This window comes from Dama dama, chromosome 13 (genome assembly GCF_033118175.1).
Source record: "Dama dama isolate Ldn47 chromosome 13, ASM3311817v1, whole genome shotgun sequence".
Classification (NCBI taxonomy): domain Eukaryota; kingdom Metazoa; phylum Chordata; class Mammalia; order Artiodactyla; family Cervidae; genus Dama; species Dama dama.
The window spans coordinates 40,077,378-40,091,750 of NC_083693.1; the positions used below are offsets into that span (position 1 = coordinate 40,077,378).

The window sequence follows — 14,373 nt, forward strand, 5'->3', positions numbered from 1 at the left end:
ATAACCCTAAACTAAAGGAAATAAAGATTAGAGTGGAGATAAAATAGAGTATAGAAAAACAAAGAGAAAAAAAAAAAAAAAAAGAAAAACAAAGAGAAAAATCAACATTGGTTCTTTGAAAAGATCAACAAAATTGACAAACTTTTAACTAATGATAAAAGAGAAGACTCAAGTAACTAAAATCAGAAATGAAAGTGGAGATATTACTACTGACCTTACAGATATAAAAGGATTATGAGAGCATACTATGATCAATTATATGCCAACAAGTTAAGATAACCCAGATGAAATGAACAAATTCCTAGAAATATGTAAACTATTAAAACTGACTTAAGAAGAAATAGAAAATTGAAATATATTTGTAACAAGTAAAGAGATTGAATCAGTAATCAAAAATCTCTCAACATAGAAAAACTCAGAGCCAGGTGGTTTCACTGGTCAATTCCACTAAACATTTAAAGAAGAATTAACACCAGTCCTTCTCAAATTACGCCAAAAAACAGAAGTAGGGAACACTTCCTATCTCACTCTATGAAGCTGGTATCACCCTGATATCACAGCTAGACAAAGACATCAGAAGAAATTCCAGACTAGTACGCTATGAACATAGACACAAAAGTTCTCCACAATTACACTTATCAGTATGTAATGAAAAATTAATAGGTGAAAAAGGAACTAAGACATAAAAAGAATGTATAAAAGCACATACTTTAAGATGTGAGATATTGAGATTATCGAACAGACTGTAAAATGATATCTTCTGTGTATAAATAAAAAATAAGCTCAAAAATATCTGCAAAGAACAAGGAATTATAAAAAAGCCATAGCAGATGTGAAAAAGAGTAAACAGGCATTCTAGACATGGAAAATAAAATACTGTGGTTAAAATTAAGAATTTAATGGATAGTTTTAACAGTGTATCAGAGACAGCTGGGGAGAGAATAAACTAAAACAAAAAAACAGAAGAAAAATGCATATCTATAAAACTTTGATTTATGATAGACGAGGCACCAAAGAATAACAGGGAAAGACTAGCCTTTTCAATAAATGGTGCTCAAAAAATTAAGCACCCAGATGGAAAAAAATGAAATTAAGCTTCACAATAAGCCAAAAAATTAATTCTAGATGGATAATAAACTAAAAGTTTTAAAGCAAAACTATAAAACTTCTACAAGAAAATATAAAAAAGACTTCTTGACTCAGGAATAGGGCAATTGCTTATAAAGATAAGCAAAAACTATTAACCATAAAATACTGATAACTTTTTCCATATTAAAACCAAGAAATACTATACGATATCACTTATACTTAGAATCTAAAATACAACAAACTAGTGAACATAATAAAAAAGACACAGATATAGAGAACAAATCAGTGGTTACACAGGGTAGAGGCCAGAGGGGGAATATTTTGGTAGGGTAGTAAGAGGTACGAACTATTATGCATAAAACAAGTTACAAGGATACATTGTACAATACAGGAAATAAAGCCAATACTATAAACTGAGTAAAATCTTTAAAAATTGTGCATCACTATACTGCACAGTTGTAACTTATATAATAAATATATAAACTATACTTTAATTTTAAAAAAGAACTTCCGTTCATCAAAAAAACCAAAAGAGAGTAAAATGACAGCTGAGTAATAGAAATGTATATATTTAATACACTTGAACAACTGAGACGTGGTAACCAGAACATAAAAAACAAATTAGTAGAAAAATGGGCAAAAGATTTGAACAGGCATGTCACAAAAAAATTCAAATGGCCAAGCAGTATGAATAGGTGCTCAAACCTATCTGCAAACAGAGATGCACATTAAACTACAGCAAATAGTACTACTACATATCCACAAGATTAGCAAAAATTAAAAAGTCTGATAATATCAAGTGTTAGAAAAAGAGAAAGGACTTTCATACTTTGCTGGCAGTAGAGTAGCTTGTTATAATTTTGGAAACGATACAGCATTATCAAGAAAAATTAAAGATACACATACCAAATGACCCAGGAATTCCACTCCCTAGGGAAATTCTTGCATATGAGTTTAACGATACATGTTTAGAAGCATGTATTTCATCAAAACAACCCAATGTCCATTAGTGGTGAAATGGATAAATGTTACTGTGGTAAATTTATATAATGACAATATATAACAATGGGAAAAACCCCTTACAACAACATAAATTCTTAAATACATAATCTTGATAGAAGCAAAACATCAAATTACAGAGAAGAGAATTCCATTTATATAATGTTCAAAACTAGACATGTTTAAACTAACATATATTATTTAGGAAGGAGCCTTTAGGGGACAAAATCATAAAATAAAAAAAAGTGGTTTCCAAAAAGCCAAAGTAATAATTTATCCAAATATTAAGAGAAATGTATGACTGGCAAAATAAATGTAGGTGGGTTGGAGGGTTCTGAGATGCTGACAGTGATGTTTCTCAAGGAGTAGTCACCAGGTTTTTTGCTGTTATAATTATTAATTTTTCTGTGCAAGTCTGTTTTACATAAGTTTCTATGTTATATTACGTAAGAGGTTCTTAAAAAGAATTTAAGAATAGTCCACAAAGAGATAATTTGCATAATCATAATAGAAAATATCACAAGTTGTATAAAAATGTTGCTGTAAACTAGTAGTGCAAATATTCATAACTGAATTTTTATAACAAATGTATTTGCTTTTAAAAGAGGACTTTTCATAAAGAAACCACAGTAAGTGATTTCAGATGAGATGACTAAAGTACTGTGCTTTTATAAAGGCAAGCCTCATCATCTGAAATATAATATATACTATTTTGCAGTCATGATCACCTATTTTTTTTTTTTTTACAGAAAGATAATTAACATAAAATGCAGAGATTTAAGTATTTGGTTTGATGAATTTTGGCAACTGGACATACGTATATAACCACACCTAAAACAAAATATATAAACACTTCTTCCCTTTCTTCACTGTTTCTTTTTAAAAAAATACAAACCATGTACATATTAAAGATCAGTATGATTCTTAAAATAATAATTCCATTTAGTTGACTAAAACAAGTTAGTTGAAGAAGGTATGAGAAACATTTTCATTTTACTTTGGGCCATATGATATACTTGACACCTTCTGACAAAATATGGGTGTCATATAAGCTATATACAGTTATTAGGCAGCTGCTATGAGGAAACAACTCCATAAATTGAGACCACTGTAAGTGACGGGATCAAAATAAGAGGATCCCACAATTGAATGTTTTCCAGTTTCTCCCAACTGAAGAGTTCCAGCTGAGAATAAGAGAAGTAAAACCTAACACAACCATGAGGTTTGGACAAGAGGCAGTGTCCAGCAGGACCTGAACACAATTTCTGAACACAATTAGGTGGAAAAGGCTTCTAGGGATTAGTGGTTTATCTCCTCTGAGTCTAGGCATGTATTAAATAGCCACAAACCTCAGTTGGTGAAAAGCAGGAAAGAAGAGGATGGGGTGAGGCAGAGTTTCTACCTTTCTATCTTCTACAGTTTTTTGTTGGTGGAATTTTGCAGGATAAACTTCAAAAGCACCAAAGCATGGCAGTGTGTGCTATAGGTATCATAAAGTCAATTGTGGTTTGACATCTCTCGATTCAGTTAAATTATGAATGCTGTCAGCTATGTGGTTTACTTATTGAGGTTGAAGAGACTCACAGCTGAATCCCTATTTAAATTTGGCAGGATTCTAAAAAAGTCAGGAAAGGCAACTGGACAAAATCCATGTCCAATCCATCTGCTTAAACTGTTTACTTATAGTAACAGCATACAAATGTCTCATGTTACTGATAAACCACAGAAAGCTTGTGGGATGCTGTTACTATCCAAACTTAAATGTAATGTGCAGTGTGGCAGAGTACTGAGAAAGCCAATACAAATACAAATCACATTTACTTAGAACAAATTTAATACAATGGCAAGAATGAGGAGAGTGCCTCTGCATATATAAGAATGTTTTAAAAACTCTTATTTGAAATAATTAAACATTTGTGCAACAAAAGTGTCTTTGAAGCAATTTAACTTGAACTCTTAGTGTAATTTTTATTGTGAAACATAACAAACATATAGAAAGTCAGAAAAAAAAAATAGAAAACACATAACACAATTTAAAGAGTAATTTGAGCATAACAGCACCATCTGGTCAAGAAAAAAAGACTAGAAGCACTCTGGAAACCCCTTCAGTAAATCTCCCTGATCATATCAGGCACTCTCCTCTCTGGATAATCATTATCCTGATTTTTATAAGAAATACTTCCCGTATCTTCTTTATAGTTTTACCACCTAGGTTTACATTCCAAAACAGTAAGGTTAGCTTTGTCTGTTCTTGAAGTTCATATAATTGGAACTGCAATAGAGTATAAACATATTTTGGTGAATTGTTTCATTCACTGCACATTGTGAGACATATCCATGTTGCTACCATAATTTATACATTCAGCTGTTGAAGGATACTTGGGTTATCTTCCATGTTTGGTAATTATAAATAATGCCACCTTTGAATTTTTGTGCACATGTCTCCTTGTGCATATATGCATTAGTTTCTCTCGGATATAGACCTGAAAGTAAAATATGATATGCATGCCTTCAACTTTAGTTGATCCTGGGCATACACCTGGAGAAAACCATGATTTGAAGATACACACACCCCATCAAGGCTCACTACAGCACTATTTACAGTAGCCAGGACATGGAAGCAACCTAAGTATCCACTGAAGGATGAATAGATAAAGATATGGTATGTATATACAACAGAATATTATTCAGCCATGAATAAGAACAAAATAATGCCATTTGCAGCAACATGGATGGACCTAGTGAGATTGGGATTGACATATACATACTACTATGCATAAACTAGGTAACTAGTAAGAACCTATTGCATTGCACAGGGAACTCTACTCATGACTGTGTAATGACCTACATAGGGAAAGAGTGGATATATGTATACATATAACCAATGCACTTTGCTGTATACCTGAAACTAATGCAACGTTTTCTATGAACCACACTTCAATAAAAATTAAAAAAATAAAGTGGTAGCACTAACTTATCACAAACAGGGTATAAGCATTCCCACTGCTCTAGATCTTTGCTGATAATTGGTATTTTCCGTGTTTAATTTTTTGCCATTCTGATAGATGACTCACAGTATAACACCAAATTTTTAATTTAGATTTTCATGATTATTAACGAGATTGACTATCTTTGCATTTATTTATTGGCTATTTAAATTTCTCCTTTTGGAATGCCATTCTCTTGACCATTTTCCTATTAGGTTGTTGTTGGGGTTTTTCTTTCCTTATTAATTTGTAGGGATTCCTTATATGCTCTGGATACCCTTCTTTGTGAGTTGTACATATAAATGTATACTCCCTTTCTTGTTCTTTTTTATTCTTTCCTTTCCTTGGAGTCTCTTGATGAATAAAAGTTCCTATTTTAATGCAAATTTATCAACACCTTCCTTTATGGTTAATGTCTTTTTTGTACTTTTCTTATCTAGGCAAAACCCCAAAGTCAAGAAGACATTCTTCTTTTATTTCCTAATTTTATTTTTTCATTTACATTTAGGTCAATCTAGAATTAATTTTTTGTTTATGATGTGAGTTAAGGTCAAGTTTCAGTTTTTAAAAATAAGGATATTTAATCACCATAGCATCATTCACAAAATAGACCATACTTTCTCCTAATGCTTCTTCCCACCTCCTTTTTCCATATACACATAAACAAGTCCTTCACATGCCATGCATCAAGCATATACATTAGAATAGGACTGTTTATATTTTTCTTTTTCTCCATCTTTGCTCCAACAGCACACCATCTTAATTTGTGCAGCTTTAAATAAGAGATACGAAAAAATCTCATCTATGAACATGATAGATTTACTCTTACATACTTAATTCTTTTGATGACATCATAATACAATTGATTTTTATATACTCTCCTTATATCCAATGGCTTTGTTAAACTTGTTCAATAGTTCATGATATCAGCTATGCTCTTTCTTTGGGCAGAAACAATTTGTTAGGTTAGGAAATTCCATTCTGTTCCTGGTTTACTATCATGAATTGCTTTGGTGATGATTTTATCAAATGCTTTTTAACTGCATCTTTTGAGATGATCTTTTTCTTCCATTAATATAAGCTATGACTGATTTTCCAACAATAATCTAAACTTGCATATCTTGAATAAATCTAACTTTGTTGTTACATATTATTCGTTTAACACATTGCATGATTTGGTTTGCCAAAATTTCTTTAGGAAATTTGAATCTAAGTTCATGAAGGAGATAGGCTTGCACTATGATTTTCTTCAATTTTACTATGATGTCTGTGGGCTGTGGATTTCTTTTTAATTTACCCCGCTTGAATTTTATTTGGTTTCATGAATCTGTGGATTGATCTATAAGTTTTAGAAAGTTCTAAATGATAATGACTTCAAATAATGTTTCTACTCCTCTCCTTCTGAATAACTATACATATATTAGGTATTTTCACTATATATTATATGCCTCTTACACTCTTCTCTATATTTTCCCTATCTTCTCTCCATGCTTCAGTCAGGATTCTTTCCTATGACCTATCTTACAGTACACACAAATTCTCTCTCCAGTTGGTTTATTCTGTTATTTCATCTACAGTTTTTCTAATTTTAGTTACAAAAACATTCAGTTCTCAAATTTTTATTTTCTTTCAAATGCACTATACTTAAAAAAAAAAAAATGAATACTTATATCCTTGAACTCAGTAAGCATAGTTCTAGAGTCCCTATTTGTTTCTATTGATTTTTATCCATGTTGTCTTGCCTTTTATATGCTTAATTATCTTTCTCTGCCAGAAAATATATTTTAAAATCACATTATTGAAATAATTTGAGGTTTAGGTTGATTATTATAATATCTTCCTCCACAGTAGATTTTCTATTTGCTTTTGTTAGGTACCTGCAGGTATCAGCAATTCCAGATCACTTTCCTGTTTTTTTTTTTTCAATGATCGGGATTTTCCCAGCCACCCAGATGGTTTGACCTTTAGCTGCAGTCTGCGCAGTGACTGGCACACTTTCTGTTTACCCTCTCTAGTAGTTCAGTCCTTTAAAGTCTCAACCCAAAACACCGACTTTTTGCCACTGTGTTAGCACTGACAGTCCTAGATGCTAATGTTTCTTCTCCACCAGTTCTGCAATATTATTAAAAGTACTACTCAGCTTCTCATCCACCTTTTTTGGATCACCAACTATAACCAGCTCTAAAATGCCATGTTCCTAGATCTTGGACCAGTAATTATTTACTACTCGATTAGCATTTTGGAACCAGTTTATAGTTTATTTACTTTATTAACTGTCATCAGTGAGAGGGCTATTCTGAATTACCTCCTGTGTCACTATTGTTAGGTCCAGAACTGCAGATATTTTCAATCCTGTCTTTTATTTCCTAACACATAAAACACACAGATTTATGACTGCTATTTACAAAGTCTTGCAGTTCTGCTTTCTGCTTGAGCTTATTCATAGACTTAATCTACTTTTGTGGTTATGTTTTGACTGTGGCCACTTCTTCTCATAAAATTACTTCACAAAATGCCTTGAGGCCTAGGATAAAGGTGTCTTCTTCCAATTAGGATTTGCATTTCTTTCTGCCAGGTTCCTAGGGGATGCTACTAATCAATCTGGGACTACTTTAAACTCAATTCAACATCTAAAATAGTATGGGTGATGTGAATTTGGACTGCAAATCTATTCCAGGGCTGGATTATGGTTATACCTTCTGTACTATGCTGAGGCACTTTCTTTGCAATCTCTGAGGGCAGGTGAGACAGTTCATGATTATGTCAGGGTGTAGGCTTTGGTGGCTTTAATCCTTGTGAAGAGAAAATCTCCTATTAGATTTTATACTTTAAGCAGCGGTTTGTGGCGCAGTTTGTTAAAAAGCATAACGCACACAACAAAGCTTACAAATAGAATCAGAGTACCTAAGCCAGAAGGAACGTGAGTCACACAGTAAGTACTAAAATACCCAGATCTCCTTAGTCTCCAAATCTCTTTTGTGACAGAACACTTTTTTTTTTGAAACCTCTTAACTTCCATTGTGTCTCTCTATCAACTATTTGCTATTATACAATCTCCTGAAAAGACTTGAAAAAATATATATGAGTCAGATTAACCCCTTGCCTAAAATCTTGTACTGTCTTCTCATACTTGGAATAAAATCCAATTCCCTTCTTTTAACATGGCTTGGCCTTTTTTTTTCCCCCCCATTTATTTTTATTAGTTGGAGGCTAACTACTTAACAATATTGTAGTGGTTTTTGCCATACATTGACATGAATCAGCCATGGATTTACATGTGTTCCCCTTCCCGATCCCCCCTCCCGCCTCCCTCTCCATCCCATCCCTCTGGGTCTTCCCGGTGCACCAGCCCTGAGCACTTGTCTCATGCATCCAACCTGGGCTGGTGATCTATTTCACCCTTGATAGTATACTTGTTTCAATGCTATTCTCTCAGAACATCCCACCCTCGCCTTCTCCCACAGAGTCTAAAAATCTGTTCTGTACATCTGTGTCTCTTTTTCTGTTTTGCATATAGGGTTATCATTACCATCTTTTTAAATTCCATATATATGCGTTAGTATACTGTATTGGTCTTTATCTTTCTGGCTTACTTCACTCTGTATAATGGGCTCCAGTTTCATCCATCTCATTAGAACTGATTCAAATGAATTCTTTTTAATGGCTGAGTAATATTCCATGGTGTATATGTACCACAGCTTCCTTATCCATTCGTCTGCTGATGGGCATCTAGGTTGCTTCCATGTCCTGGCTATTATAAACAGTGCTGCGATGAACACTGGGGCACACGTGTCCTTAAAAAACTGGAAATAGAACTACCATATGACCCAGCAATCCCACTCCTGGGCATACACACCAAGGAAACCAGACCAGACAGAACACTTCTGTGCTTCACACTTTTAACCTGTTAGCCCTAAAACAGTTCTCAGAACTTCAGAAAAATTATCTGAGGGAAACTGTGCCGAAGCAGTAACAGAAAGCATCAGTATGCTGAGGTCTAAACTAAGAGGACAAAGACCTCAAGATTAATCTCTCACCATTCCTCAGTGAGTGCTTGCCCAAGTCCGACCAGTCCCACCCCTGTCACTTCTAGGCTGTCTTCAAATTCTTCACTGGGTACTTGGCTTTGGCGCTAATGATTTTGTTACTCCAGGCAGTTTTCCAAACAAAAAGGAATGGTTATTTATAATTCCTAGACTGAAATCATAAATACCATCAGCTGAATTACACCGAAATGTCAGTATAACTCTATGAACAGGATTTCATATAAAGTGTGTCTGTCTTGGCAAAGTAAAAAGGATTTTAGTTCTAAAAGTTGCAAAAGGATCTTATTGTAGGTAAGTTTAGACTCTTAGGTGGTCCTGCAGTATATACTCTGAGGACAGTTTTACAGCAAGGCTCCTGACACAGACCATTTAGACTGGGAGCCAGACAACATTTTTCTCCCTCAAATTATAAGGAATCAGTGGTATTCTGGTAAATTGCCCCTTTGTGAATGAAATAACTTTACTTAGATTTTCATACTGAATACCTTTCTTACACAGATCATTTTACCTTTTACTCAAAAATTCTGTGACTACTTCAATCTAAAACAATATTCGTAAGATAAAGTTTATATGGTAGGATCGTCAAGCAATGCCTTTTATTTCAAAGTATAAGTACCCTTTTTTAAAAACAAAAAGAAAACAATCCGTATCTGCTAATTTTAAAATAATTAGAGATTTCCCCAAGGCATATAAAACCTTTAAACATTCCATCCAGTACATGCTGGACAACTACCAGTTTCTGAACTCTCTCATACTTTGAAAAGGACATGTTATACAAAAGAACTGACTTCTTCTGGCTCTGTTGTCATGCCACAGTGAGTATGCTGCTTTCAGTTCCTAAAGAGGATTGTTGTTTGATGCCAAAATGCAGCTGAGCATTGTCTTGTAAAGTTGGTTATTCATATGACTGAAAACCCAGTAATTCTGCCCCTGAGGCATATTGCCTAGCATAGAGCAAGCTCTCAAAGTATAGTCCTTGGACCAGCAGCATCAATGTCACTTAGGAACTTACTGGAAATACAAATTCTTGGGGCCCACTCCAGATCTACTGAATCAGAAATCCAAGGTGTTTTAACAAGTCCTCTAGGTGATTCTGATGCAGACTAAAGTCTGAGGCTCCTTCCCTGCTTTAGAGAAATTCTTCTTGAATTGTTCTAATACAGAAATTGTTTGAGCAGCACTGCCCCTTACCTCTCTCCCTCTCTCCAATCATCCCCGTCTACACACACACACACACACACACACACACGCACATCCAATCCTGAAAATGAACATCTATTGTCAGGAGAAGGATATAAAAAAATTGTAGTACTAACACAATGCAGTACTCACTATATGAGAGAGAAAATTAATGAAAAATAGCTACATTTATAAGCTTAAATAAAACATAGAGCCATAATTTGGATTGAAAAAAATCAAGAAGTCTTCAGTGTAATATTTTATAAAGGTCAAACACAAGCAAAACAAAATAATATATTAATTAAATATACATTTATGTGATAAGTCAATAACACTATTTTTATAAAACAAAGAAAGGATACCCCTTTAATTCTATACAGTATTTCCTGAAAGGGAGCAGAGGCAGGGGGATAGGGTGAGGAAGGAATCCAGTGGGAACTATAAATAATAAATATACTGGGATCAACTTAGTTCTTGGGTTGGTCATGAGATCATAACCCATTGCATTTATGTAATTTTTATTCCTACATTCTTTCATATATATAAAATATTACACAATACAGTTTAAACCTAGAAACAAAAATTGCAGCTAATAAACAAAGATGAACATTATCTTAAACAAAAAAATTAGAAAGCCACCTAAGTGATATAAATTGTATAAACTGTGATATGTTCATTCAGTTAAAAAGAATTTACAAGATATGATAAAATATTTATGATAAAATTAGCAATATAAAATACTGTAAAAATGTACAGTGAAATATTAGAAAAAACACAATAAAATGTCAATAGTGGATATTACAGGGAGTTTTATTTCTTATTTGTTCCTTTAAAATTTTCTATAGTGAATAATAAATACTTTTAAAACCATTAAGAATTTTTTAAACTGTCATTGAAACATTTAATGCCTGTAAGTCATTAAAGAAAACTATCAAATCTTCTATTGGAAACAGGAAGGAAACTGGTGTTTTGTGAAAATCTGTGATTTAAGAGCTTTATAATTCAAAGTCTTATATTTTCTGCCATAAAACTGTATATCTTTATTACTCTGATTCTATTTAAAATAGAATGTCATGTTAGGAAAAATATGACTGAGAAAACCACAACGTAAAGAAAGTATTTTTGCCATAGAGGACTTCAGTTAAGACAACTAAAAACAATTTCAATATCACTAAGAACAAAAAGAAAAAATATCCACCAATGATTGACTGGCTTTTGGAAACACCAAAGAAATACATATACTTAAGAGTTTGCGTTGTAGTCCCATGGCTGTCATAATAAGAAAGAAAAGTGAAAGTGAAGTCGCTCAGTCAGGTCTGATTCTTTGCGACCCCATGGACTGTAGCCTACCAGGCTCCTCTGTCCATGTGATTTTCCAGGCAAGAATACTGGAGTGGGTTGCCATTTCCTTTTCCAGGCGATCTTCCCGACCCAGGGATTGAACCTGGGTCTCCCACATTGTAGGCAGACGCTTTACCATCTGAGCCACCAGGGAAGTCAGTGAGAAAGAAACATAAAGATTATGGCCAGAGGCCAGAGATGAGTTACATACCTCTTTTTCCAATATTCTAGCGACCTCACCAAGGGTCCGATCTAAAGCAGAAACCTTATTGCTTGCCCATGAGCCACTGTCTTGTACTTGTAGTTGTTTTAGAAGATCTTTGGCTAACCTCTGAAGCCTTGGATACAAAATAAAAGAGAAGAATGACATGAATGAATTAGACTACAATATTTCATTTTCCAGAACACTTTTAAACAAAAGTTACTTTCATTATTATATTGGAAACTGCTTCATAGAGTACCTAAGGAAAAGAAAAACAAATCACTCCTGAGGCCATTATTACTCTATATTCACAAACACCAATCTAGTCTTTGTCATGAAACAGACCCAGAGGACAGTACTGTCCATCCACAGGGCCAGTGGGAGCAGCTGCTGCCACCAGCTTCTGCGTTACTCTCACACTAGAACAGACCCGATGATGGGGAAGGTCAGAGTATGATGGCAGAGAAAAGGAGGAGAGGAGCCTGAGCAGGTTTTCATATTTTGATGTAAATCTTTAGGGTAATTATAAGCATTGTAAATTCTTAGAATGTCAAATTCCCCATGTTCCAGTTTATAAGCAATTTGGGGATTTCCTGTCACTGCTGATGTCATTTAGACAACAGAGCATTTGCTTTTATTTGCTCTTCACCAAGAATAACACATAACACACTTGGGGAACCCAGGTGGCTCTAGTGGTAAAGACCCCACCTGCCAATGCGGGAGACATAAGAGATGTGGATTCGATCCTGGGTTGGGAAGATCCCCTGGAGGAGGGCATGGCAATCCATTCCAGTATTTCTGCCTGGAAAATCCCATGGACAGAGAAGCCTGGCGGGCTACAGTCCAAGGGGTCGCAAAGAGTTAGACACTACTGAAGTGACTTAGCACACGCGAAAATAACACGTATTTCCTAGGACTCTTTAGTGAGTGGACTGCATTAACGTTTCTTTAAAGCCCTTACTTCTGTTTCACACACCTCATTCTTCGAGCAGTCTTCTCCTCCTATCCTGTTATTCACCTGAGCATCCTACCTGAGATGCTCACCAGACACCATCCTGTATCTCTCCACTTTTCCCCATATGCCATTTCCCTGTGACCCTACTTCCATTTTTATCTATGACTGATTCCCTTGGCCTCCATTATAATCACTTCCTTGTAAACGTGTATAATCACTTGTATACAGTCACTTCCCTCTCTGTTGTTCTGTTACTCCTACAGCTAACCCCCAGTTATGGTAACAATCATCAACGTTTGTTTAGTGGGCTAGGCATCCCTCTCGGTGCCTTGCCAACATTAATTTAGCTGGATTAGTGAACATCTGCCAGCCGTTTCCATTTCTGATACTGAGAAAAACTCATACCATACAAAAGGTTGGCATGACTATGGCTTCAGAATCTTACTAGTAAGTTTGTCCAAGTCTGCTCACTCTCGCACTCTTCCACGAAGACTTCTTCATATATTGCTCCATCTCCTCATAATTCCACTCTTCCTTCTCCCCCTTGCTTTCATATAAGAAGATTTCACATTTCATAGAGAAAATGGAAGCTACTGGAACAAGGAAATCCTCACTTTCTGCCAACAATCTATAAGCATGTGAGCATTTCACCCACACTCTCCTTTATTTCTCCTATTACAATCAAGGAAGATTGATTCCTCGCATGTAGGGCTAATCCTACCGCACTGGCTCTATATGCATGAGGTCTTTCTGGATCTAAATCCTCCTTTCCCTGCTTCAGTATCTTTGCAAATGCTCTTTTATTCATTCCTTCTGAACTACTTCCCCTACCTCCAGAAAAATCGTACTCTTCCCTAAGTTCCTAGCTCAAACACTGCTTTCTCTGATCTATTCCTTCAAGTCACTATCACAAGTCTCTCTCACGCAGAGATTGACAACAGGATTTTTGGTAATGATGGAAATGTTCCATAACTATTATGTACAACCTGGTGGCTGCTGGCCAAATGCACCTATTGTGCACTTGAAAGACAGTTAGTATGACTGTAGAACTTTAAAAAAAAATTAACCATTTTATTTCATTTATTTTTGGTTGTACAGGGTCTCCGTTGCTGTGTGTGGGCTTCCCCTAGCGGCAGCAAATGGGGGCTACTCTCTAGTTGTGGTACCAATGCTTCTCCTTGTGGCGGCTTCTCTTGTTTCTAAGCAGGGTCTCTAGGACTTCAATAGATGCAGCACACAGGCTCAGCAGTTGTGGCTCACAGGCCCTAGAGTGAAGAGGCTTTGGTATGAAGAACTAATTTAATTTAATCTTAATAATTTCAACAGCCATATGTGGCTAGAAGCTATCATACTGAACAGTGCAGAAGCACAATATTAACCTTATGAGAGGGTTATCAAACCATTCACCATCTTATCCATAGCATCGTTACATAAGTACACTCTAGAAGTACTGATGTATGGTCTAAGAAGAAATTTCTTCTTTATGCTATTCTTAATAATATCCATAACCTCTATGTTACAAAATACTTTCATGTACATGATCTTATTTGTCCTCTGAAAAACATTATCCATCCC

The 14,373-nt window shown here is 34.9% G+C and overlaps 1 protein-coding gene across 5 annotated transcripts in view; it reads right to left on the bottom strand.

The window, feature by feature from the left end:
* The window catches only part of SCAPER (S-phase cyclin A associated protein in the ER), a 396,679-nt gene that overhangs the window by 190,446 nt on the left and 191,860 nt on the right, over positions 1 to 14,373 (bottom strand). For all 5 annotated transcript variants that reach the window (XM_061158921.1, XM_061158918.1, XM_061158919.1 and 2 more), the window contains one exon: positions 11,853 to 11,979. In XM_061158921.1, coding sequence (XP_061014904.1) covers positions 11,853 to 11,979 — 127 coding nt within the window. The remainder of the gene's footprint in view (positions 1 to 11,852; positions 11,980 to 14,373) is intronic.